General features: G+C 48.6%; 1 protein-coding gene and 1 non-coding gene across 2 annotated transcripts; one reads left to right on the top strand and one right to left on the bottom strand.

The window, feature by feature from the left end:
- Positions 1-3,184: 3,184 nt before the first annotated feature.
- n-TAagc8 lies at positions 3,185-3,256 on the bottom strand. The gene has a single exon. It is a non-coding gene; the product is annotated as a tRNA-Ala (tRNA).
- Positions 3,257-8,807: 5,551 nt separating this feature from the next.
- Positions 8,808-26,460, top strand: Sesn2 (sestrin 2). The gene is made up of 10 exons (NM_144907.1): positions 8,808-9,200; positions 16,636-16,701; positions 19,301-19,498; positions 19,837-20,019; positions 20,115-20,327; positions 21,161-21,311; positions 21,774-21,892; positions 22,189-22,379; positions 24,656-24,800; positions 25,462-26,460. Exons 1-10 carry the CDS (start codon positions 9,111-9,113, stop codon positions 25,546-25,548), a joined length of 1,443 nt encoding a protein of 480 aa, NP_659156.1. The 5' UTR covers positions 8,808-9,110; the 3' UTR covers positions 25,549-26,460.
- Positions 26,461-26,790: the final 330 nt, after the last annotated feature.

The following is a 26,790-nucleotide window of genomic DNA, read 5'->3' as shown; positions in this document are numbered from 1 at the left end:
AGCTACTTAGGAGCTGAGGCTAGAAGATCCCCTGAGCCTAAGGCTTTTTTCTTTCTTTTCTTTCTTCCTTTCTTCCTTTTTTAAAGATTTATTTATTTATTATGTGTAAGTACACTGTAGTTGTCTTCATATACTCCAGAAGAGGGAGTCAGATCTCCTTACAGATGGTTGTGAGCCACCATGTGGTTGCTGGGAACTCAGGACCTTTGGAAGAGCAATCGGTGCTCTTAACCCCTGAGCCATCTCTCCAGCCCCTCTTTCTTTCTTTTTTTTAAAGATTTATTTATTTATTTATTTTTAAAGATCTATTTATTTATTATATGTAAGTACACTGTAGCTGTCTTCAGACACTCCAAAAGAGGGCATCAGATTTTGTTACGGATGGTTGTGAGCCACCATGTGGTTGCTGGGATTTGAACTCTGCACCTTCGAAAGAGCAGTCGGTGCTCTTAACCACTGAGCCATCTTGCCAGCCCCTAAAGATTTATTTATATATGTGAGTACACCATTGCTGTCTTCAGACACACCAGAAGAGGGCATTGGATCCCATTACAGATGGTCTTGAGCTACCATGTGGTTGCTGGCAATTGAACTCAGGACCTCTGGAAGAACAGTAAATGCTCTTAAATATTGAGCCATCTAGCCATCTCTCCAGCCCATTTTTCTTCTTTCTTTCCTTGTCTTTTCTTTTCTTTTCCTTTCTTCTCTTTTTTTCTTTTTCTTGTTGTTTGTTTGTTTTGTTTCTGGGGACAGGGTTTCTCCATGTATCCCTGGACATCCTGGAACTTATTCTGTAGACCAGGCTGGCCTCAAACTCAGAGCTCTCTGCCTTCCGAGTACGGGTTGGGGGCGGGGGCAAGGGTGGGGGGACTAAAGGTCTGAGCCACCACACCAGGCTTGAGCCCAAGTTTTTAATGCCAGCTGCACAAAGTAGTAGACCTTGTCTCTTAAGCGGGAGGGGGGAGTTAATGATTACCTAACTACTAACCTAAAGGAGAGGAGAAAAGTCGGGAAAGCGAGTGAGAAACTCCTGTGGTTGCCTTATGCCTTGACCCCCGAGCAAAGGTCAATAAGTACTTGCAAAAGTAGAAGGAAGTTGAGGATACTGAGCCTAACATGCTCAAGGCCCAGGGCTTGGTCCCCAACACAAGAAAGGGGGGTGGGCGAGATGACTCAGTGCTTAAGGGCACTTGCCAACCCCATAAGGACCTGAATTGCACCCCAGTATCAAATGGTAGAAGGAGAAAACTGACTCCCACCACAGTGCCTTCGGGCTTCCACAGGTGTGCCTTGACACACATGAGAACACACATGCATACAAGCTCTCTCACGCCCCAGCCCTCATCTTACTCCCTACCCCCAAATGTCTGGCCTCAAAGTGCACTTCTTGGTTTTACTTAAATTAGTTTTCCGATGTGTGTGTGTGTCTTGCATGTATGTAGGCCTATGCATGACTTGCATGCCTGGTACCCATGGCGGCTGGAAGAAGACATTGAACTCTCTGGAACTGCAATTGCAAGTGATTGTGAGACACTGGGTGCTAGAACCTACGTCCTCTGGAAGAGCAGCTGGTGCTCTTAACTGCTGAGCTGTCTCTCCAGCTCCCCTCATCTCTGTACTTTTCATTTTGGAACTGGGGAATAGGGTTTCACTAAACTCTCCAACTGGCCTTTGAACTTATGATCTGCCTGCCTCAGCCTCCCCAGGAGCTAGGTTTCCAGGCGTGGGCCGCCAGGCTCAGCTATATTGAGGAATGGGAGGTAGATCTTTCCTGGAGGTTTTGGACTCAGATTCCTATAGGTAATGTGGACAAGTTAAATGCTCCGTGTGCTTCATGATTGCTGAAAACAGTACAAGACAAGTCTAGCTACCCGCTGATGACCTCAGTGTCACCAGAGAAATCATACCTAGGTGAAAAATCAAATGTTTTTTGTTAAGACAAGGTCTCGGGCTGGAGAGATGGCTCAGTGATTAAGAGCACCGACTGCTCTTCCGAAGGTCCTTAGATATAATAATAAACAAATCTTTTTTTTTTATTATTATATGTAAATATACTGTAGCTGTCCTCAGACACTCCAGAAGAGGGCATCAGATCTCATTACGGATGGTTGTGAGCCACCATGTGGTTGCTGGGATTTGAACTCAGGACCTTTGGAAGAGCAGTCAGTGCTCTTAACCGCTGAGCCATCTCTCCAGCCCCCAATAAACAAATCTTTAAAAAAAAAAAAAGACAAGGTCTCGTGTAGCAGAGGCCTCTGAGGGCACCTTGTGCTCATCGGGTCACACACAGGCACATAAACGGAAAAGAAATAAACTACTGATTTTTTGTAAAGGATTAAAAGTTGAAGAGCCCAGAATGATAGCACAGGGGTATAATCTAAGCACTCCAGCTTGTGCACAGGACAAGCAGTCAGTCAAGGTCTCATATATCCCCCCACCCCACCCCACCCTCCCCCCACCCCCACCCCCGGTCTACAAAAGGCCAAGGAGACCTGTGCTACAAAAGACCCTGCATTATGTAAGAGCTTACAAAGACAATAAATACAAGCTGGGCAGTGGTGGTGCACGCCTTTAATCCCAGAATTTGGGAGCCAGAGGCAGGTGAATTTCTGAGTTTGAGGCCACCCTGGTCTACAAAGTGAGTTCCAGGACAGCCAGGGCTATACAGAGAAACCCTGTCTCGAAAAACAAACAAACAAACAAACAAACAAACAAAAAACAACTCTGGAAAGCCACCTACTCAGGGGACTAAAGTAGGGAAATCAATAGTTGTTCCTTTCTGTTCTTTAAACAACAAACAGGCTTCTCTTTCACTTTTTATTTATTTATTTATTTACTTACTTACTTGTTTATTTACTTATTTATTTATTTTTGATACTAGCACTTACTGAGTTTCCGAGATAAATCACTCTGTAGCCCAGTGTGGCCTTCAACAACCATTATCATGCCATGCTTGAGGGCCTCTTTTTTTGTTTTTGTTTTTCGAGACAGGGTTTCTCTGTGTAGCCCTGGCTGTCCTGGAACTCACTCTGTAGACCAGGCTGGCCTCGAACTCAGAAATTCGCCTGCCTCTGCCTCCTGAGTGCTGGGATTAAAGGCGTGCGCCACCACGCCCGGCAAGGGCCTCTTTAATATTAAAAATGTAACACATAGAAGCACTTAAGTGTGTAAATGGATTTAAAAAAAAAAAACCTGGAGATCGAACCCAGGACCTCATGCATGCTAAGCATGCGCTCTACCACTGAGCTACATCCCCACATGCGAAAGAATGTGTAGAGATTTAAAACACCAGGGGAGGCAACACAGACTTGCAATCCCAGATACTTGGGAAGTTGTGGCAGGGCCATCATAAAGTTAAGATCAGCCTCTGGATACATAACAAGTTTGAGTTCCGGATTTGAGTTATGGGCCTGGTGTACAGACCTAGTCTCAAATATTAAGAAAAAAAAAAAAAAAAGTAAGCCTTGTGCTACCAGCTCCCTTCCTGCTCAGGGCGGGCGGAGGAGAGGCAGGCGCTGAGTTTTAGACCAATCAGAGCCCGGTTGATAGGCAGAGCAAGAAGATTTTAAAGACCTTTCAGGTCTCCTCAACAGCTTCGGAGAGTTGCCTTGTCAGCCTGGAAACATGCCTGGTCCTATCCAGAGCGTCGCTGCAGGCTCCTATTGGCTTATTCTAAACCCCGCCCACATGTCTGCTCATTGGCCGCCGCGATTTACGTAAGAAGAGCCTGTTGCTGAGCACCAAGGGGTCGGGGAGGAGTGTTGCTGCTTTTGCCGAGGATACTTTGGGGAAAAACAGCAATATAAATAACAACCCCTGCTGCCCTGTTGAAGAGTTCTGCGTTAGCTTTCGTGCTCACAACAGCCCTGCTTTGACACAGCAGGAAACAGGGGCAGAGAGAAATGACTTGTTCTGATTTCACACGGTTTAAAAAGCTAGGACTGCCTCCGCCCTTCACCCCCTCTGCCCATCATGATAGGTAGTAGGGTACCATAGGAAACAATTTTTTTAAAAATCAAGCCACTGGATCAGACTGTTAAAGTGTCGGTTGGCTGGACCTTAACATCTGGTCTCCATGCCGCAGACAGTTTTCCGAGGGTTTTTAGCGAAGCAATGGGAGAAATATTTAGGCTGTGAAGTTTTATGAAAGCTTATTCCTTGCTAGACACTTCAGAAGCCACATGGTATTTACTTAGCCACCGCATGTCTTCTTATTAAGACCTTGACGCCATGATATGGGGTTCTGTACAGAATCCTTTGGAGCGGCCCTGGAAGCCTTTTTTCAGTTCACCGGGGTTGAGCTATAGCAAGATCTGGCCTGCAGGGGGCGCTGCGGGCTCGCTCAACTGATCAAACTAGAAAAGTCCAGCTAATTGCCCCGAAAGCACCCAGAATAGATGAGCCTTCATATTTTACTAAGAAAGATGAGCTTTTCCAAACTTGACGTTTTCTATCCAAAATGTGCAGTCGAGGGAAGTGACTTTATCAAGACAAACTCTGCACGTTGATCGGAGAGAGATCTCCTTCCGAACGAACGTCCTTGATTTAGTCGATAAAACTGATTCAAGAGTTGGGAAAGGAAGGGGCTTAATTTGGTGAATAGAGACAAAAACAAGCGATCGAGTCGCTGTTAGGATCGGAGCTGACTCTGTTTCTGGGGGTCTGTAACAACTTAAAGAGGTGAAGTCAGGGTTAGTCCTTGTTCGGGACCTCACACAATGGCTGCTTTAAGGAGCAAGTGAAGGTGAGTAAGCTACTGGTGGGTGTGTGGAGTGTCTCCTTTGGTTTTATCAAGCCAATCGGAGCGAGAGGGGCTTCTCTCCTACAAGAATTCCCTGGGCAGAAACTGTGTTCTGCAATTGGGGAGTTGGAAAATAGTAAGAGTTGGGGGGGGGACCCCACAAGGAGTGATAAACCATAGTGCCTGGAATGGTTACAATGTAAAGGCATTATAATACAATGATTCAAGAATTTGATGCCATAAAATTAATTCTGAAAAAAAAAAAAAAGATGAGAATCCCATTAGGTTTTTAGTCTGACAGGGTCTGAAATTGAAGAAGTCTCAAAAAAAAAACCTTTCAGATGTGATCTAGACATGTCTCCAGGAATCAAAAGAGCTTTGGCCAATCAGTGGCTTTAACACGGCTGATGCAAGAGTCCAGAGAGTATGGCAACAGGAGGAAGAAGGAGACCTTGCCTGACCAAACACTATGCAAGGCATGGGGGAGGGGTACGGGAGGGATGCGTCCACCCAGTGTCTAGCACACCTCCCCATCCCTCACCAAGCTGGCAGAGTCACTGCTGAATTGCCACAGCCAAACCTAGCCACTGGCACACACTCCATGGTCAAAACTGTTTACTGAATGAAAGAGGGAGGGAAGACGCAGATTTCTCTGAGCACAGCCTGCGAGTCCCTCCACCTCCGCTGGTTACTCTTACTCAGGTTCTAGCCGCCCTAGCCATCTTCAACCGGCAACTGAGCTTCCCACAGAGGCCCTGCCACAGAGATGTGCGGACACGCCCATTCTAGGCCACTTTACAGTTATGTCTCTTACTCCTAATTAATAGATCTGGTTTAGGCATCAATCACAAGTGCCAGCCTGCCTCTTAGCTATTCACTTCCTTCTTTCCTCACTGGTGGGACAGTTTCTGCTGTGGAGTCATACTGCCTTTGAGCATGTTGCACATTACTGAGCCACCTGACCTCGGCCAGCACACCTCTTGAGAGCTTCAGTTTTGTCACGTGTCAAACCGGGACATAAAGGCTACTTGAGGAGGTTGTGGTGAGAGTTATAATGGGCTAATGGGTGGATCCTGGACTCTTGTTAGTAGAGCAGAATACTGTTTAAAAGTCTGCGCCACCTCCACTTTCATTCTTTAGAAGCTAGGTCACAAAAGATCATCTGCTTTAGAGTATTAGTGTCTTCTGGTTCTCCTCCACAAAAATCATTTGCCTCATAAGTGGAGCTTATAGTTTTATCTCTGAAGATCAGAAAGTCAATTTTCTTTTTTACTTTTACAAAGGATCCCCTCATGTAGTTCATGTAGGGTCCCTTGGTGACTTTTTTTTTTTTTTTTAAATCTTTCAAGACAGGATTTCTCGGGCTGGAGAGATGGCACACTGGGTAAGAACACTGACAGCTCTTCCGAAGGTCCTGAGTTCAAATCCCAGCAACCATATGGTGGCTCACAACCATCCGTAATGAGATCTGACGCCCTCTTCTGGTGTGTCTGAGGATAGCTACTGTGTACTCACATTAAATAAATAAATAAATAAATAAATAAATCTTGTTTTTGTTTTGAGACAGGGTTTCTCTGTGTAGCTCTGGCTGTCCTGGAACTCACTCTGTAGACCAGGCTGGCCTCAAACTCAGAAATCTGCCTGCCTCTGCCTCCCAAGTGCTGGGATTAAAGGCATGTGCCACCACTGCCCAGCTAGGATTGTTCTTATGAAGACAATAACATATTCGTTTAAAAATATGCACTGGAGAGATGGAGGAGTAGCTCAAGAGAGCATTTCCTAGCATGTGTAAGACCACGGTTTAATTCCAGTACTGAAAACAAAAGTATAATATGCCATGCCACTGAGGGAGTGATCCAGAGATAGACATGATTACTGCTTTAAGTGATGTTTTCCACAGCTTAATGCAGTCAAAAAAAAAAAAATGCAGTGTGGTTGACAATCAGTTTTACCTTTCTAAATGGAAGTGTCTTCACACATGGCTGGTAATAAAGTCCATTAACTGGAAGGAAGGGGTAAGGCTTGTAAATGCGGTACTGAAGCTCCATGTGTTTGGTAAGCAGAGCCAGGAGGAGGTTAAAGGTGTTGAGGAGCAGGGGCAAGGTGACTTTTCAGCAGGGCTGAAGGGGGCTTCCGGAGGGAGCAGCATCTTGAAGGCTTCACTCAGGCCCCCAACAGGATGAAAGCTCTAAAGGCTCCCTGTCACTTCAAGGAGTAGAACTTGCAGAGGAGTATTGAAAAAGTTGAAGGATCATGGGTGTGACAGATAAGACTGAAGATGTAGGCTGAAACGTATCTTGGCAGGCCTTGAGGATCCACCTAGAGGTTTCACTTTATTCAGTAGCTGATGAAATAATACTGAAAAAAAAAATGTAGCCTGGCTACTGACATTATTGTTATTTCTGTTCGTGTGTCTGTGTGGTATTGGGAATAGAATCCAAGGCCTTGGGGTCCTAAGTGGACACTGTAATATTATCCTCTATCCTCATCCCACAGAGTATATGCATTTGTTTGTTTATTTGTTTTTGGTTTTTTGAGACAGGCTTCTGTGTAGCCCTGGCTGTCCTGGAACTCACTCTGTAGACCAGGTTGGCCTTGAACTCAGAAATCCACCTGCCTCTGCCTCCCAAGTGCTGGGACTAAAGGCGTGTGCCACCATGCCCGGCTGAGTCTATGTTTTTAAGGAGAAAGCTGAATCTGATATAGAGTTGTTTAGAAAAGAATTAACCCAAAGGGATATTCAGTGGCCAAGGGTATATTATTAGAAGCACGTTGTGCCAGGTGGCATAAGGTAGAAAGAAAAAAAAAAAGTCTAAATGTAGACACTGCCCTCAACAAGTTTATAATAAAAACTTTCAGATAAGACAAATACACAGAATATGACAACACAAGTTACAGTATGGAAAGTATTAAAACACAGAGAGAAAGGTCCAGCCCGAGTTTAGGGCTCTAAGGAGCATGCAGGTGAACTCCCTTCCCTACAGAAGGCATTAGACCAAGTCAGGAGATCACCTTTGGTATCATAAGCCTAAACTCAAGACTATTTCAGGCAGGAACTGAGAGGATTAATCAGCTCCAGCTCTGTCTAGGACTCCTTAACCAGAATAAAGAGAAACTTGAAACGGGAGAGGCCTGAAGAAAAACCGCGAAGGAGATGAGTAGAAGTGAATGGGTGAATCAAGGGTAAAGTGCTGAGATCTGGATGGAAGAGGTGAGTGTAGGGAAGTCATGAGAGTGAATGTCTAGAGAAAAAGAGGGCTAAAAACAGAAACTAGGAGAGCACCCACGTTTAGGGAGTGGATGGAAAAAGAGGAGTCAGAGAGGAGTGGCCAGAGGGAGAAGTGAGAAATAGATCAAGCCAAACACCTAAGTTACAAAGTTTCCATGAGTGCCTGGAGGGTGGAAGGCGGTGTGAAGGCACCCAAGGCAGGACAGAAGAGGGGAAATTGTAGCAATGAGGATTGAGATTAAATTTGAGATTGTCAAGGGTATTTCAGTGAGGGCTTTTCCAGAGACTCCACAAATAAGGTGATTTCCTTGGTTTAGTGTTTCTGAAGGTGCAGATCCCTCAGGGCCTGAGGGGACAGGGTGGTGGCTCTTGGCTTCAAATTTGTGGGTTTTGATCTATAATTAGAAGAACTGGATGTGTGTGGTTAGAACTCTCTGCAGACCTAACCAGTCCCTCCAGGAACTGGAAAGCTGAAGAACTTACTCAGAAGGGATTTCACACCTGGCTGTCTGGCCCAGCCCCGTGAAGTCCCGTTTCATCACGCAGCCCTAATGACTCCTTGGGCTGTCACTCTCATCTGGTATTGCCAGAGACCTGACTAACGCCTTCATGCAAAAGTTTGCAGCATCTGTGCGAGGCCAACTACAGCTCCCAGAGTTCCCAGGCGCTTGTCGATGCTGATTGGACGGAAGGTTGGCTCCGGAGGGAGGTGTCGGCTCCGCCTCCCCGAGAAACAGGCATCTGATTGGCTGCGCCGTGGGACTTTTGTGTCCCCGCCCTCCCCCAGGGACCGCAGCGGGCTGACAGAGCCGGGCGAGCGCTGGCAGTTCCGTGGTGGGGATGGTGAGGAGCGCCGGCTTCCCGAGCAGCGCTGGCCACTGCGGACTTCCGAGGCACTCCGGGCCGTGAAAACCTCTGCGCCGCGGCCAATCTCAGGCCTCCGAGGCCGGCCGCAGTTTTCCAAGCTGGGCTGAAAGGAGTGTCTATCGCCGTAGCGCCGGTTCTCCTAATCCCGAGAGACAGCCCGGGGATCTCGAGCTTCCCCGGCGACCCCTAGTCCCGGCCTCCTGTGCGCGCCCGACCTAGACCCCTCGGGTGTCCCAGGCGCGGACGAGCCGCGGCCGGGTCCTGGCGTACACCATGATCGTAGCGGACTCCGAGTGCCATTCCGAGATCAAGGGCTACCTGCCGTTCACCAGGGGTGGTGTGGCCGGCCCCGAGACCCGAGAGGTAAGCAACAGCCGGGCGAACCCGCTCTCCTCCAGCCACCGCCGAGCTTCGGGCAGACCCGGTCTAAGTCTGGTGCGCTCCCCCCGGGCTTAGGGTCTGAGAGCACGTAAGCTAGGGCTAGGGTTGCATCAACTGCAGCCTCCGCTCTCCCTTCCCCTCCCCACTGCCCTCTCTCTCTTTACCCTCCCCACTACCACCCTGGGAGGGAGGGGGATGCGGAGCCCTCCCTGGCTCCTTCGGACTCCTGGCCAATGAGAGGGGACGCCTTCTCGTGGCTCTTTGGGTTTGTTCTCTGCTAAAGCGAGCGTCTTCAAGTCCAGGCAAATCCCGGCCGGAGAGACCCGACCACTCCTCCTCCCCGCCCCCTTCCGCAGAATCCCTTCCTCTCGGTGGGGGCAGGCGGGCTGGGAGCTCTTTCTAGGATCGGTTTCTGGTCCTGTCGCTCAGCGAAGGGAGTAAACCACCTGGGACTGACCAGGGAAGGTCGATTCCCTTTTTCAGTCCTTACCTGCACCCCCGATCTGGAGACTGGTCCGAGTGCTTTATGGGTCTGGCTGGCGGCCTGATCCTCGGCGGCGGCAGCCTGAGAGAGCTAGGGGAGAAAGCGGATAACCCTTGGTCCCTTGATAGATTGCTTCCTATTAAATTGTTCTGGGGTCCTCAAAGTTTGTTTTGCTGTCTCCTCAGAGCGTAGAGAGACTTCACAGGGAGACAAGGTATAATGCCAGTATAAAGCCCCCGTCTCCCTCCCAGCAGTCTCGATAGTGGACATAGTCTATGTCGTGTATGGAGCACCTACTAGATGCCAGGATATAGGTTTTGTCTGACAAAGACAGCAAATACAAAACGTATTTTAACCCCATTTTACAGAATGAGAAAATTGAGGCCCGAAAGGGACAGAGAGAGGCCTAGCCCTCATTCTCTGGACTGTGTGTGACTAGGATTTTGGAGAATGCTTGGCACTGCAGAAGATACTGATCCTTTTTGATTTTCTAAGCCTAGAGCAGTGTGGAAGGTCTATTGCCGGGGCTGGAAATAGGTACAGTGGTAGTCCCAAGGTGTATGATCTTAAAACCAGCCCATGTCTGAGGAAATGTCTTGGGGGGGGGGGGTCGTTGGAGGCAGCCATCAGTCTGTTGCTTCTTCATATGGTTTAGGAATCTGTATGCAGAAAGGACACCTCGCCTCAGCCTCTTTGCTGATAACTTTTGTCTGCCTTGTGAACAATGTTGTTTTTGTTAGTGAGCGCCCCAGAGCACTGAGGGAGGTGAGGGCTGGATTCCAGTCCCACCCTTCACTTTCTCCCTGGATGGGTTATCTCAGCTGAGCGATCGCTTTTGATTGCAGTCTCTTACCGGGTATTTTGATAGTATCTCTAAAAGGTTGTTGGACATTAACTTAAAATACAAGCAAATGCATGAAGAGTGCCTGGGACATATTTACTGCGGGGGGGGGGGGGCTGGCCTTGTATTTAAAATGCTAGCTTCTGGAAGACTGACTTTAGCTGACATCTCTCCCCACCCCCCAGTGCCTCTCAAGGGGCTTCCAGAGTCTATTCTCTACTCTGGGAGGAGGAGAGCCCGCACAGCGCTCTGCCTGCTGTGCCTGTAGGAAGAAAATCTCAGGTGGTCTGTGTAGATCTTGGGTATGCCTTAGAGGAAGGCCCATCCTCTTTGAGACAGGGTCTCACTCTGTAGTTCAGGCTGGCCTTGACCTTATGACTATCTTCCTGCCTCAGCCTCCTGCCTGTTAGGATTACACATTGGATTTAAGAAAGTCACTTTGTTCTGCTCGGTGGTGGCACACGCTTTTAATCCCAGCACTTGGGAGGCAGAGGCAGGTGGATTTCTGAGTTCGAGGCCAGCCTGGTCTACAAAGTGAGTTCCAGGACAGCCAGGGCTACACAGAGAAACCCTGTCTCGAAAAACAAAAACAAGAAAAAGAAAGTCACTTTGCAGTTTCGGGGAAAGCTGATAATGTTTGCAACATTTTTTTCTACATCTTCTACTCCTCAAGAAAAGATGTCTGTTTTAAGTGGGATCCTGAGAAGATGGGGTACCGATCATCCAGACTCTAGTGCTCAAAACTCGAGGGCCAGATGGATAGTCCCCGCAATTGTTTCAGACTTTATTTCAGAGGGTCAAGGACTTCAGCTCTGTCTGTGTCCAGAAAGTTCCAAGGGTCTGACTCTTGTCTTGGGTAGTATGTTTTCAAATTCTAGAGTAACTTCCCCAAGCTTCTCTTGTCAGAAAAGCAGGTCTTCCTCCACCAGATGAGCCCCTTTGACTAATCCTGCTTTTGGTCCCTTTTTCATGGTAAGCTAGTTCCATAGGCTGAGGCCTTTCTTTCTGTCTACCTCCTTCCTTCTCTGGGACTAGTTAGGAACCTCCTGCAGGGCTCACTGTTCTTGGCAACTAAGCGGTTAACTGACCCTTATCAGCTATTGAGGCTTTGAAATCCCATCTGACCTGTGCTAGGCCAGAAGGGGACCATTCGGAGCTTTGGTCACTTGTCTTTAAAGAGGGGACAGCAAGTTCTGTTTCTCTCAGGGTGGTTGAGAACAATTAAGGTGCCTGTGAGATCAAATATGTAAAGCACTTTAGCCTGGGGCCCAGCTCAAGCTGTTTGCCACTCTGCTGGCTGCCCCTTCAAGGCTGGCTGGAAGTCTGGGGCAGCTTGTATGGCCTCTCTTCAGGTGTAAACCCAGTCTCTTATCTGGATCCAGCTGACAGGTAGTGGGCAGGCCTTCCCAGCTGCCAGTATGACTTAGCAGGAGTCTGTAGGTGAAGTCCTGGGGCTGGCAGACTCCAGAGAAGCAAAGCAAAGGCTGGGCTTCTCGGAGGGAACCAATGCAGAGCTGGGGAACAGCGCTCTGGGAAGTCAGTCTGGGCTCGGTTTAAATCTCTAGGTCTCAGTGCCATTTCCAGAAACTTGTTATAGAAGACTAGAAAGGAGGGTTCAGTTTGGGTTCAAATTACACATTAGACACTTGTTAGTCGATACTTAAATTTTTAGACCTTTAATTGGTTCACTGTAACCTCCAAAAAGATGTGGATTAGACATAAATAGGATTTGAACCCCTGGGTTTAACAGAAAAGTTAGTCTAGAAAGCACTTGTGTGAGGAGCCAGGCACCAGGCTTCAAGGCCATTAGTCCCTTTCTGATGCGCTAAAGACCTAGAGAGCCCTCCCAGAGGACGGTCCAACTAACTTTATTGTTGCTGCTGCCAAATGATGCTTCAGTTGGAAATAGAGGACCTGCCATTGCTGCTTCTCTCTCTCTCTCTCTCTCTCTCTTTTTCTAAGATTTATTTATTTATTTTAAGTATGTGAATACACCATAACTGTATAGATGGTTGTGAGCCATCTTGTGGTTGCTGGGAATTGAACTCAGGACCTCCTCCCATTCCCTGGTTTATTGATGTTACCTCTCGCCTGTGAGACCTGGGTCCTCAAGCTCCCTTCCCATGGACTTGCCCAGATGTCAAGGTTAGGAGAACATTCAGGATATCGGAGCTGTGAGTTACAATCTCTAGACTTGTATCCAGGACTCTCCAGTGTCCCCTGTGGTGGAACACTGGTTCCCTCTATCTTCACAGGCTCCTCCGCTGCCTTCTCAACCAACTCAGAGGTCACCTACCTCTCCAGTAGTTTTTCCTGTTCTCTTAAACTAAAATACCATACACGCTCCCAGCCCATCATCATCCAGAGTTCTGTCTCATCCCTCTCCATCATTTGCCTGCGTTCTTCCGGGTACCTAAAATGATATGAAGGCTGACTGGGACTTTGTCTTTGTGCTGTTGTATTCACACTGCCCGTAATTAAAAAAAAATCATCAAATGAACAGACTAATTCTGATTCTACCTGGGAAGCACTCAGCTCTCGGCTCTGTACCTGAGAAAGTGACCAGTAAACGGTACCAACCACGCCTGCCCCACCCCACCACTTCCTCTCCCTGTGGACTGCGGAGGTGGGACTTTGGTTTCAGTAATTTAAAAAAGAAAAAAAATCTTCACAAAAGGATGCTAATGGACCACTGGGCAGAGAAACTCTTGTTTAAAATAACAATGAAGTTAATGACAGGGGACTTTTATTAAGTGCCCTCAGTGGTGGAGGTGCTGAGGTAAACTGGGGCGCTGCTCTGTTAAATCCTCGTGACTGCCAGTTGAAAATCCCATTATTCCAGGAGGAAACCGAGGCGCGCAGAGCTGACTGGTGGTCGGAGCAATCAAAAATGTTTGTTTGTGTGTGTGTGTGTGTCTGTGTGTCTGTGTGTGTGTCTGTGTCTTGTGTCTAAACCTTGTACAGGCTATATGCGACGACTTGAGCTAAGGTTTCGGTGTCCACAATGGCAACACACTACAAAAGAGCTACAGCCCCAGCCTTCCACGCTCCTATCTTTAATTGTACTCTCCATTATTTTATTTATTCTGCTGGGAAATACGGATGGGTCTAGAACCCAGGAGTAACATTTCCTGCCTTTGCTGGCTCTTGGCTCAGAGGATCCCAGGGCTGGCCCCTGTCCCCTCCCCCACACGTCTAGGGGCTCTTAGTTCCCTGCTAGAGCTACTGTGGTTTTCTTTTCCCCTTTTTAATTTTTTTGTCTTAGAATTGTAATATTTGCATAATCACACCCCCCCAATGGTTTTGTTTATTTATTTAGAGGCAACATCTCACAGTGTGGCCCAGGCTGGCCTCAAACTCCCGATTTCCAATCTCCAATCCTCTTGTCTCAGCCTCCCCTGAGCTGGTATTGCAGGTGTCTGGCCTGGTTCCACTGTGCTTCTATCTGCCCTCAGGCCCTCTGGAGAGAGGGAGGCCCAGTCTGCAGGGTCAGCAGTTCTTATCTCCCAGACAGAGCTGTTGGGCATTTTCTCAAGTGAGGGAGGAGAGATGCTGGATAGGGTTCATGGGAGCACTCGGGAGGCACAGGCAGGGGTGAGGGGGGGATCTCTGAGTTCAAGGCCAGCCTGGTCTATAGTGTGAGTTCCAGGGACAGCCAGGGCTACACAGAGAAACCCTGTGTCAAAGGTGGGGGGGGGGTGGAGAAAAAGAAAGTAGTGGTTGAAAGGGGCTAGTCTAGTAGTCCCTTCTGCCCTCCAAAATCAGACGCAGAAAGCCTAAGTAACCACACAGCAAATTAGCATCAAAAGCAATGTGTATACCTAGGCCTCTACTATCCTTATCTTTTTTCTCTTGTTATCTTGTAGGCTCCTATAGAGGTCACCTCTCCTTCAGGGACTTTTTTTGTTGTTTTTATTTTTACTTTTTTATTTTTTATTTTTGTCTTCTGAGACAGGGTTTCTCTGTGTAGCCCTGGCTGTCCTGGAACTTGCTCTGTAGACCATGCTGGCCTCGAACTCAGAAGTCTGTCTGTCTCTGCCTCCTAAGTGCTGGAATTAAAGGTGTGCACCACCACTGCCCCAGGGCCCTTTAGGGTGACAGTGATGACAGTTTTGGCCACTTAAAAAAAAAAAAGAGTAGTCAGGTGGTAGTGGTGCAGAGGCAGGCTGGTCTCTGAGTTCGAGGCCAGCCTGGTCTACAGAGGAACAGACTGCACAGAGAAATCCTGTCTTGAAAAGGATGGATGGCTGGGCAGTGGTGGCACACGTCTTTAATCCCAGTACTTGGGAGGCAGAGGCAGGTGTATTTCTGAGTTCGAGGCCAGCCTGGACTACAGAGTGAGTTCTAGGACAGCCAGGGTTATACAGAGAAACCCTGTCTCGAAAAACCAAAAACCAAAAACCAAAAACCAAAAAAAAAAAAAAAGAAAAAAGAAAGGATGGATGGATGGATGGATAGATAGATAGATAGATAGGTAGATAGATAGAAGCTCAAGTATAGTTTTGAGTCCTTGAACATCTGAGGCCCTAAGTCTGGATCTTACCAGGAGAAAGGGCTCAGGGGACGGGTCTTTTGTAGTGAAGGCAGAACTGTTATTTGGATCAATGATATCAAGGCTGATGGTATGGAGACCCCCACACCAACATTCAGACACTGGATGAATGAATAATGTTCTCCCTGACCTCGTATCAAGGGACAAGAGAAGTAGCTTCACTGAATGCATAGCTTCAGCTCAAAGAAGCTGAAGTCAGAATAGCTGCCACCCCCAGCCTGCACATCCTCCTTGGGGTGCCCCCCCCCCATGTCCCCACGACACTCTGCTTTCTGTTTTTATTCACAGGATGACCCGGTCCTGCTCTCCACAAAATGTGGTGTGGGAACAGAGCAACTTAAAAGAGGCCTTAGTGGACAGTGTTTGTGGTAGCAAAAGCAGCAGGAATTATGGGGTCACGCATGAAGGCCTGGCAGTAGACCTTGGAGAACTATCAAGTCCCAGACGGGGTGGGGCTTGACCACTCTTTTCCTCTGGAAGGCTTTGGGAAGGGAAGGTGTGAGTTGTAAGGATCAGATTCATGCTTGAGAAAAATTTGGTTACAGGGCAGATACTTGGTAGCGGTTGGTTAGGAGAGGGCAGGGTAGTGCAGGCAGGAACGGTTGGGGAGGCTGAGAGCGGAGATAGCCTAGACGCTGTGGGGAGAGGGATAAACAAGTGACTGTTTGCAGGGCCTCAAGGGGGGTGCGGCTCAGTGTAGAATGTGCCCCGCACGCACGCCAGACCAAACATGCCGCCTAGGTTCCTCCTCAGCATTGGAGAAAAGACAAAAAGGAAAGGAAAATGATCGTTTGAGGGGGACTGGAGCTTCCTAGGCACAGAACTGGGTGGGAACTGGCTTTGGAATATAAAGCCTTCTTAGTTGAAAAGAGTCTTCCCCTCAGCTCCAGATAGTGAGTGTCTCATTGCATGGCTCTGACTGTCCTGGACTGTGCTCTGTAGACCAGGCTGGCCTTGAACTCACAGAGCTCCACCTGCCTCTACCTCCTGAGTTGTTGGGTCTAAAGGTATGCACCTCTGCTGGCCTGATCTCTTGGCTTTAAAAATGCACTGTGTTCATAAATCACAGCTTGTGTGTTGGAAGTCAAAGGACAACTTGTAGGAGTCGGGTATCTTTCTACCATGTGGGTGCCCAGGGATTGAGTTTAGGTCTTCACACTTACCCACTGAACCATGACTTTGCCCTCTGTAAAGAATTCTTTCTACTATACAAGTCCTCTGGGACCACCAAGACCCTGGCTTTCTGGGGACAGGCGACAGAAAGCTGTGACTTGCTTCCTTGGGCCCCTCCCATGCAGCCAGACTGGATTTCTGGATCCTGGCTGAGTCCCTGAGCAGCTCAGCTTTGATTCTGTTATCTTTTGCCCATTTGCTATGCAGGGATCTAAGTGTTCCCCCTGGCTCCTCCATTCAGGCTGGTATTATACCAAGAAGATAGTTTAGAAACTCAGTGTCCTTCAGGGCTGGAGAAGGGGGCTAGAGAGCTCACAGAAAGTCCTTCGTCCTCCCGTCCGCCAAATAACCACTGTGTTTCCCGTAGGAGCATCGGGAGGGCCAGGCTCGGCGAGGCTCTCGAGGGCCCAGCGCTTTCATTCCAGTGGAAGAGGTGAGTTTGGAAGTGGGGGCAGTTAGGAGTCTTCAGTCCCTAGGAGCAAAGGATAAAAAACGGGAAGCTTGGGATCTTTTCTTTCCCCACTCCTGATTTATGTAATTTCTTTTCTTTTCTTTTTTTTCAAGACAGAGTTTCTCTGTATATTCTTTTTTTTTTTTTTTTTTTTTTTTTGGTTTTTCGAGACAGGGTTTCTCTGTATAGCCCTGGCTGTCCTGGACTTCACTTTGTAGACCAGGCTGGCCTCGAACTCAGAAATCCGCCTGCCTCTGCCTCCCGAGTGCTGGGATTAAAGGCGTGCGCCACCACGCCCGGCTCTTCTTTTTTTTTTTTTAAGATTTATTTATTATATGTAAGTACACTGTAGCTGTCTTCAGACACTCCAGAAGAGGGCGTCAGATCTTGTTACAGATGGTTGTGAGCCACCATGTGGTTGGTTGCTGGGATTTGAACTCTGGACCTTCGGAAGAACAGTTGGGTGCTCTTACCCACTGAGCCATCTCACCAGCCCCTCTCTGTATATTCTTGGCTGTCCTGGAATTCACTTTGTAGACCAGACTGGACTCGAACTCAGAAATCCACCTGCCTCTGCCTCCCAAGTGCTGGGATTAAAGGCGTGCACCACCACCACCCAGCTATTTAATTTCTCTAGAAAGCTCTTGAAGCTGGGCTGTTTTCAGACAGATGAAATGATAGCACAACAGGGCCAAGCTCAAGGCTCCCAAGCCAGAGCTTATCTCCTTTGCAATGTAAGAGGAACAAACCTACTGCGGTCTCAGCCTGTATCCCAGCATTTATTTATTTATTTATTTATATTTTTTTAGTTTTTTGAGACAGGGTTTCTCTGTATAGCTCTGGTTGTCCTGGAACTCGCTTTGTACAGGCCTCGAACTCAGAAATCCGCCTGCCTCTGCCTCCCAAGTGCTGGGATTAAAGGCGTGCGCCACCACGCCCAGCTATATCCCAGCACTTTTAACCTCACATAGTGTTCTTGCATTTTATTTTTTCTGCTTATAAATAATTTGTCTTTTATTAGCAAAAAATGAAAGGAAAGAAACAAGAGGCCTTGGGAGTTCATCTAGATTAGAATCCTGTTTCTGTCATTTATCAGATCTGTGGTTTCAAGCAGATCTGGTTTCTCCATCTATTAATGGAGGAAAATAATAGTATTCACCTCACAGGACAAGTTCTGACACTCAAGGAGAGTCATAATTGGGTGGCTATCTGTTAGATGAATGAATCAAGGCTGGGGATGTAGCTCAGTGACAGAACTCTTGCTTCCCATGCACAAGGCCTTGGATTTACTACCCGGATCCACAGCAAACAGACAGACAAAGAAGTAAAACAAAGAAGTAAAAGAGAGAAGGAGGAAGAAAAGGGGGAAGAGGGCTGTGATATAGCCCACTGCAGATGTCAGAGTACTTGCCTGCCATCTGCGAAGCCCTGCACTAGACCCTTAGCGCCACATAAGCTGGTCATGGTGGTACATGCCTATCATCCGACCACTTAGCTGGGCAGAGGCAAGACGATCAGAAGTTTGAAGCCAGCCTGAACCATATGGGACCCTGTACCAAAAAAAAAAAAAAGTCTGATAATGTTAAAAGGCTTTACATGAAAAGACACTCAGGACATGGAAACTCTTCTACACTTCCTCCTACCCTCCATGGCTGTCTGCATCTGCCATCTTAGAACAGAAATTCTATGAAGCCAAGAGAAACTGTGTATTCAGTTCTTACTGCTAAGGATTGAGCTCAGGGCCTCATGCATGCTAAGCACTCATTTGACCACTGAGTCACACTCCCCAGTCCCAGCGACCATTCTTAGTTCTTTGCCTAAGTCTTCATAAATAGAAGAGAGAAGGAAGCCAGAAGTGGTGGCACGTGTCCCTGCACTCAGGAGGCAGAGAGAGGCAGGTAGAGCTCTGTGAGTTCTAGGCCAGCCTGGTTTATAGAGTAAATTCCAGGACAGCCAGGGCCACACAGAGAAGCCCTGTCTCAAAGAAAGGAAGAGAAAAAATAAATAAATAAATAAGGGAAAAGGTCAGAGGAAGTGCATAGGATGTTTGTCTAGCTGTGAGGCCCTAGGTTTGATCCTCAGCACTGAAAAACATGTTTTCATTACAAAATAAAAACAGGGGCTGGTGAGATGGCTCAGTGGGTAAGAGCACCCGACTGCTCTTCCGAAGGTCCAGAGTTCAAATCCCAGCAACCACATGGTGGCTCACAACCATCCCTAACGAGATCTGACTTCCTCTTCTGGTGTGTCTGAAGACAGCTACAGTGTACTTACATATAATAAATAAATAAATATTAAAAAAAAAAACAGGAAAATTGAACTGTAATTTCCTAGCTGTTTTGAGAATTGAGTTAATATGGAGTATTATATGAAGTATAATATGAAGCATTTGGAGAGCACTAGACATGTAGTAGACATTATATAAGATGCCTAATAGTGTTTGCTTAATCAGTTTCTTTCCATTGTGGTTGGTAGTGTTCAGTCTCCTATTATATCTATATAATATAACCATTTATATAACAAGGAAGATTGGTCGGTGGGGGAGCAGGAGAGAACCCATGCGCTCTTCTTTGCCTGGCAGATCCTTCGGGAAGGAGCTGAGAGCCTGGAGCAGCACCTGGGGCTCGAGGCCCTGATGTCCTCAGGGCGGGTGGACAACCTGGCGGTGGTGATGGGTCTACACCCGGACTACCTTAGCAGCTTCTGGCGCCTGCATTACCTGCTGCTGCATACGGATGGGCCCCTGGCCAGCTCCTGGCGCCACTACATTGCCATCATGGTAAGTCTGTCAGAGCGTGGTGCTCCCAGGGGTGAACAATTGGTGTTTCAGGCTTCAGATTCATTTGAGGGCTCCCCTGAGTTGATTTTTTTTAAGGTGAAGAGGAAGTAGCTAGCTTTATTACCTCATGGAATTTTAGGATTTTGAAGAGAAGCGTCTTTAGGTGTATATTTTGCAAATGAAGACAGTGAGGTGCAAAGAGGTCACTGGCCAGCAAGCTGGTAGCAGAGCTGAAGTTAGAACATAGATTTTCCTGCCTTTTAGATCCTAAGCAGGGGTCTTCCCAGAATGGGGCCCAGAAGGAAGGTAACTCAGGCTCACTGACCCTGTCCCCACAGGCTGCTGCCCGTCACCAGTGTTCTTACCTGGTGGGTTCCCACATGACTGAGTTCCTGCAGACCGGCGGTGACCCCGAGTGGCTGCTGGGCCTTCACCGGGCCCCTGAGAAGCTCCGCAAGCTCAGCGAGGTCAACAAGTTACTGGCGCATCGGCCGTGGCTCATCACCAAGGAGCATATCCAGGTATGAGCTGGGGACCCCGAGAAAGCCCGCGGGCTGGGCTGGGGCAGCCAAGGGCAACCGCCGAGTGGGTTCGTTTATCTCTCCTTCCCTTCCAGGCCTTGCTGAAGACTGGCGAGCACAGCTGGTCCCTGGCCGAACTCATCCAAGCACTGGTCCTGCTTACCCACTGCCACTCTCTGGCCTCCTTTGTGTTTGGCTGTGGAATACTTCCTGAGGGAGATGCAGAGGGCAGCCCTGCCTCCCAGGCACCTTCGCCTCCCAGTGAGCAAGGCACCCCCCCGAGCGGGGACCCACTGAACAACTCAGGGGTAAGCCGTTGGTCCCGGGTCTTGATGTGGGCGAAAACTAGTGTGGCCTCTGCTGTGGGAATAGAAACCATTGCCTGCTTCCCTGTCTCGCCATAGGGAGAGAGTCCAGCAAACTTGCCTGGCTTTCAAAAGTTTCTTTTACCTGTTACTTGGGATTAAAGACTTAGCTACAGTGGGTTATGAGGAGTAAGCTACGGGGTGCTTAACCTAACTGCAGTACACAGCCTCTTAGGACTGAAGTCAGCTGGCTTTGTTGAGATAAGCCTGGGATGGCCTGGAACTTACTGTGGTGTCTAGTGGTTCTGAGATGGCAGGCGTGCACCATCACGCCAGCTGATTTTCCTTGTTGTTTGTGGGTGCTTTGTTATTTTGAGATGGGCTATTACTCTGTGGCCCAGGCTATCCTCAAACTTGTGGTGACTACCCTCACTCTCCCACCCGTGAGCCACTGTATCTGACACTTTTTTTTTTTTTTGTCCAGTTGACTATACAAAATTTGGGTTTTGATATAGCTCAGTGGTAGATGGCTCGTCCAGCCTGTTTGTGGCCTTAAGGTCAATCAGCAACAGCACAAAAAAACCAAACAACAGAAACTACCATAATCCCAGCACTCGGAAGGCAGAGGCAGGCCAGGCTCTGAATTCAAGGCCACTGCTCTACATCGTGAATAGAAGACTCACAGGCTCCGTGTGCTGCCCAGTGTATTGTCTGGCTCAGAAATTACCCTAGTTCTTTCTGATCACTCAGGAAGGCCAGGAATGTGGAAGAGCTGAGTAGATTCTTCCAGAAGGTCGTGAAGGGAGCAGATGCTAATTCCTGGGTCCTTCCTACAGGGCTTTGAAGCCGCTCGTGACGTAGAAGCTCTGATGGAACGCATGAGGCAGCTTCAGGAGAGCCTGCTGCGGGATGAGGGGGCTTCGCAGGAGGAAATGGAGAACCGTTTTGAGCTGGAGAAGTCAGAAAGCCTGCTGGTGACCCCCTCAGGTACGGGACCACAGGTGTCAGTGCCAGGGGCCACCCCTCTCTCTTTGTGCTTCTGATGGGAACAGATACCTCTACACACCTCTGCCTTCTCCTTCCAAGGGGTTCAGAATTCTTGCCTTTCATTGAATCCTGGTCTGTTAGCCCTGAATTCAGGGCTTGTGTGAGGTAGATGGAGCCAAGCTCGCAGTCTTTCCCAGGCTGAGCCATTCTGTAAAACTGTCATTATTGCTGGGGGTGAGGGGGTTGCATTCTGGGTCCTTGGGTAGGAGTCACCTCCTCTCCAGGAGTGGCTCTAGCTAACACCTTCCCACTTCGTGTGGGGAGGGGCTCTCTGTGGTCCCTGCTATACTCTCCTCCCCACCCCCCACCCCAACCCCCATGCCCCCAACTCCACCTTCCTGATGACGGGGAACCTGCTGTGTTCTCAGCCTCACTGTCCCTTCTTTTTGATGCGGCCCTCAGCGGATATCCTGGAGCCTTCTCCACACCCAGACATCCTATGCTTTGTGGAGGACCCCGCATTTGGATATGAAGACTTCACTCGTCGAGGGACTCAGGCGCCCCCAACCTTCCGTGCCCAGGTATTGTTCGTTGTTTCAGATTCACACAGAAGCGGGGGCAAGCACTCCACGTGGTTCTAAGTTGACAGTCTCCTCACCTCAGAAAACCCCCGTGAGGGCAGTGGAGACCTGAAAGGTCCCTGTTGTGGGTTGGGAGGTCATCACCCGGTTGGTTTCTCGGGCTCAGCACAAGCAGTATACAGGCAGGGTATGTTATGCAAAGCTAAAGTGTGACTCCTAGACGTCCCGAGGCCAGATCTCTGGCCAGCCTTGGCCTTCCGAAGTCTTGGTCAGTGACCTCTTTCCCCGTTCCTCAGGATTATACCTGGGAAGACCATGGCTACTCGCTGATCCAGAGGCTCTACCCTGAGGGAGGGCAGCTGCTGGATGAGAAGTTCCAGGTAGCCTGCAGCCTCACCTATAACACCATCGCCATGCACAGTGGCGTGGACACCTCCATGCTCCGCAGGGCCATCTGGAACTACATCCACTGCGTCTTTGGCATCAGGTGAGCATGTGTCCCCCGGGCTTAGGTCCCTAGGGTCCTGAGGGTCGCTCCTGAGCTCACGGTCGCTTTCACTTCTTGCGCTTGCCTTGGCTATAATAAATCCTCCAGCCACGCTTATGACTATGCGGTTTAAAGCTGGTAAGAACGCTCGATGTTCAGACTTTCTAAACAAGACTCTTTAATCTCTCCCAGATATAACGAACTCGGCTTTGCTTTGGTGTCTTAGGAAGACTAAGGATTAAACCCAGGGCTTTGTGGACCGAGTGAAGCACTCTTTGTTTCATTTTATTTTATTTTGTGTTGTTTTATGTCATTTTCCTTATTTATTTTTGATGTTTTGGGGTAGGGTCTCACTCTGTAACCTCAGCGAGCCTAGAACGTGTATGCTTCGGGCTAACCTTGAACTTGTTACAATCCTCCTGCCTTAGCATCTTAGCTGCTGGGCTTTCAGACCTACTCCAGCAAACAAAGTACTCTAGCTTATGATTTCATGTGTTTTTGTGCGTGCATTCACACACCTCTACGCAAATACGTACATAAACATGTGCATACGTTGTAAATTTCCAATAGCATATCTTTTCTCACAGTAAATAAGGACAGCACAGATGCATAGCAGAGTACTTTAAATAAATAATGATATTTCCATTCATAACCTATTATGCAGCTCATGGAAATTATACACGAGAGCCAGGCGTGTGGACAGTGGTCACGTATACAGAATAAATAGAATTGTGAGATACATTTTTTATCTTGTTAAATCTCTTCCTGACTTCAAAACAATTGTGTGTATTTTATTTCTTTGTATGCATGTTTGTGCACACATACACATGTGAGGCACAGCCTACATGTGGAGGTGAGAAGAAAACTTGCTGGAGTTGGTTCTCCCCTTCCACCATTTGGAACCCCAGGGATCAGACCTGGGTCATCTGTCTTGCCAGCCAGCTCCTTTAGCCATTGAACCGTCTCGCCTGTCCGCTGACTGGTGTTTGAGGAAGGCCTTTTTAGGAGTCCTGTGCTATTTACTGTTGAGTATTTAGGGTTTTTTCAGGGTGGGCTTGGTTTTCCTTTTGTTCCTTTTCCCCCTTCCCTATGTTCTCCTCTCTCCCCACCCCCAAGGCGGCTCGGAGGCTCTGTTGGGCCAGACCTGGGACTCCTCTGCCTCTTTGGCCACCAGCACTGTCGGCAGTTTTTACTCTTAGAAACAGTTTGCACTGGCCACTCTCCCACACATGTTCTTATAGGTAAATGCCCAAAATAACATGACTTATCCAAGAGATACAGAGAGAACTTTGTTTCTTTCTGAGATGTGGTCTCATGGTAGCCCAGGGCACCTTGAACTCAGAGCTGACTGTCTGTTTCAGTCTTTCTAATGCTGGGATTGCAGCTGGGAGCTGAGCCCCTGGCTCCTGACTTTTTCTGTTTTGTTTTGTTTTGTTTTTTCCTTTACTTTTCTTTATTTTCTTTCTTTTAATTGATTTATTTTCATGTATACCTGTAAATCCAGCACTGGAAAGGCCAAGACAGGAAGATCAGGAGTTCATGGCCACCCTTGGCTATTTAACAAGTTCAACAGCTGGGCTACAGGACTCTCCAAACAACAACCATAAAACCCAGCCGCACTCTTCAGGGGCTCACCTAATTTTACTGCTCTCAGGTGTTTCCCTCCTGCCTTCTGTCCAGGCACACATAGAAACCAGACTAGGAAGGGAGAGACCGTGGCTGCTCACTCTATGCTCACTCGCTTGCTTTGGATTTCAAATGAGTTAACTGCCTTCTCTAGACCTCATTTGGTCCAGAGGTAGCATTAACCCTGTCTGCTTTGTCCTCAACCGCTCCATTCTTCTTCATGGTTAGCCCTCCCTGACCTTCATGTCTTTTACTATAGGACAGTAAGTGTGGGAGAGCCGCATTTGAAAGTCACTGTCTACTGTCTCGGGAAAGGGCCTTCTTTGAATCTCAGGAAAATTAAATTGATGAACATCGAGTATTGTATATGACTGGAGTGTATACTCTCGAGGGCTCATGACTGGCAGACAGTCAGAGCTCAGTAGCGCACGCCCGCTGTCAGTGTTACTTGGAGTGTTCCTCTGTGAGCCTGGTTACCTCTGATGACATATGATGTCAGCTGTTTTTCTAAGAGGAACCAGGCTTCTCGCGGCTTCCCACCTTCTCGCTTTTCTGGCCACTCTGTTCCTCCTTCTGTGGGGTGGGGGCAGGGGAGCCAGGCTGCTTCTGGGAGCAGAGCATGAGCAATGCTTGTCGGGTCCATCCATCAGATACGATGACTATGATTACGGCGAGGTAAACCAGCTCCTGGAACGGAACCTCAAAATCTATATCAAGACGGTGGCCTGCTACCCTGAGAAGACGACCCGTAGGATGTACAACCTCTTTTGGAGGCACTTCCGCCACTCAGAGAAGGTAATGGTGACTCGGACGTGGGAGGGGCTACCGAAGAGTCAGGGGACCAAGTGACTGTCCTGCTGGGTGGTACACCTAGGCCTGTTGTCCCAGGTTAAATTCTATTCTACTATGTAATTTCAGATTTCATTTAAATTGGGCACTTTATTCCCTGTTTTCCACAGGTTAGGTGGGCATAAATGCAGATTTTTTATTTGTATGGGTTTTTTTTTTTTTTTGAGACTTTTTTCTGTGTAACCTTGATTTGTCCTGGAACTCACTCTGTAGACCAGGCTGGCCTCAAACTCACAGATATCTGCCCGCCTCTGCCCCCTGGGTGCTAGCATGAGCCACCACCACCACCTGGCCCTAGGTGTGGGTCTTAATCCTCACGTAGGAGCAGTGTGACTTTGGGCAAGTTACCTCTGAGTGTCTCCCCTTTATAATGACAAGGGACAAAATGACACTATGGATGGAGACATTTGATCCAGCCTTAGAACCAGTTAGCTGGAAGCTCTTCTTTTCAGACTTGGGAGGCAAAGCAATCATCTCTACGAGATTGTGCTGAGTTTTAGCAGAAAGGCCAGGGCATCTTGGTGGGAGGCGCTGGTGGAGTGAGTGGCAGGGAACCGGTCGACTGGAAGATGAGTTGTCAGCCAGCCTCGTCCTCTCCCATCCCCAGGTTCATGTGAACTTGCTGCTCCTTGAAGCCCGCATGCAAGCGGCCCTGCTCTATGCCCTGCGCGCCATCACCCGCTACATGACCTGACTACCCCGTACGCAGGACCAGCACCAGGAGCAGCTGACCCTGGTCCACCGTCCTCTGTGCAAGGACTTCTGTGTCTGGAGACAGATCTGGGAAGGACCCTTTCTGTCTCATGTCTATCCACCACATGCTGGGGATGGGCATGTCTGTGGCCCCAGGCAGCCATCAGGGCAAGCCACATTTTCCTTTTCCTCACTGGACTGAACAGGACCGTCGCACTGACTTTGGGGTCTGAGCTCTGTACCTGGAGCTGGAAGAAGATTCGGAAAGGCCAAGGGCCACATCCCCTTTTCTTCCCCTGCTCCTAAAAGCAGAGGAAGGCTACAGAGCTAAGGCTGGGCCCCAGGCACCACAAAAGCTGCCTTCCTGGACTGGGAAGCCCCTGGCTGCCTGTGTGGGAGAGGAGTAAGGACCTCCAGGGACTAGCACTCCAGGAAGTTTGCCTTCCCGCCTTCCCTCCTTCCTCATTCTCCAGTTTCATCAGCCCCCCAACCTGCCTCCCACCCATCAATGTGAAAGTTGGACTCACAGCTGGTCTGTGTGCCCAGTTCCCCTAGAGCCTGTTCTGCTGGGCAGCCTGTTCTTTGGTTACCTGAGTAGGGGTTCAGTTCTTCTGTCTCCTTTGCCCTCATACCCTTTTCTCCCATGCCTGGTGGTGTGGGGCCTGGGAGAGGGGCCAAACATATCCAAAGAACACACTGTCTCTGGAGAGTTGGAGCCCGTGGTGGTCTCCCTGCTGTCTGAAGAGTAAGGAGTGGCTGTTGGTGAACTCTGTATTTGGGTCTTGAGGACCTCACTGTGGAGCCAGAGTCAATCTGTCCCTCTAGATGGTATTGCCACACGGAGGCTGGCATCCTGACCTCCTTATCCCTTGGGTTCTGCCAAGAATGCTTGCCAAAAACAAACAAACAAAAACAAAAAAACCTGAGCCTTTCTTAGGTGACACCAGGCTCCACCCAGTAAGATGCATATACCAAGGTTCTCTTTCCCTGGGCCGCATGGCTCCACTCCTTGGACCTCACATTGGAGACTGGGGGGATTGGCTTACATTTCTTAAGATTTGACGCTTTCCTCTGGGCTCTCTGGCCAAACCATCAGCAGCAGACTGATTTTTCTCGCAAGACCTTGAAGGCCCCTGGGGACCCTTATTCCACAGTCAGCCTTTCCTGGCTGCCTTCCAAGGGACACCACCCCCATCCCAGTGTCCCATCTGTCCCCTCTCCCGGATTTAAATGGATGACTTGG

Source organism: Mus musculus, chromosome 4 (genome assembly GCF_000001635.26).
Source record: "Mus musculus strain C57BL/6J chromosome 4, GRCm38.p6 C57BL/6J".
Taxonomy (NCBI): Eukaryota; Metazoa; Chordata; class Mammalia; order Rodentia; family Muridae; genus Mus; species Mus musculus.
Note: the sequence above shows the minus strand (reverse complement) of the source record. Positions and strands in the feature narration are given on the sequence as shown.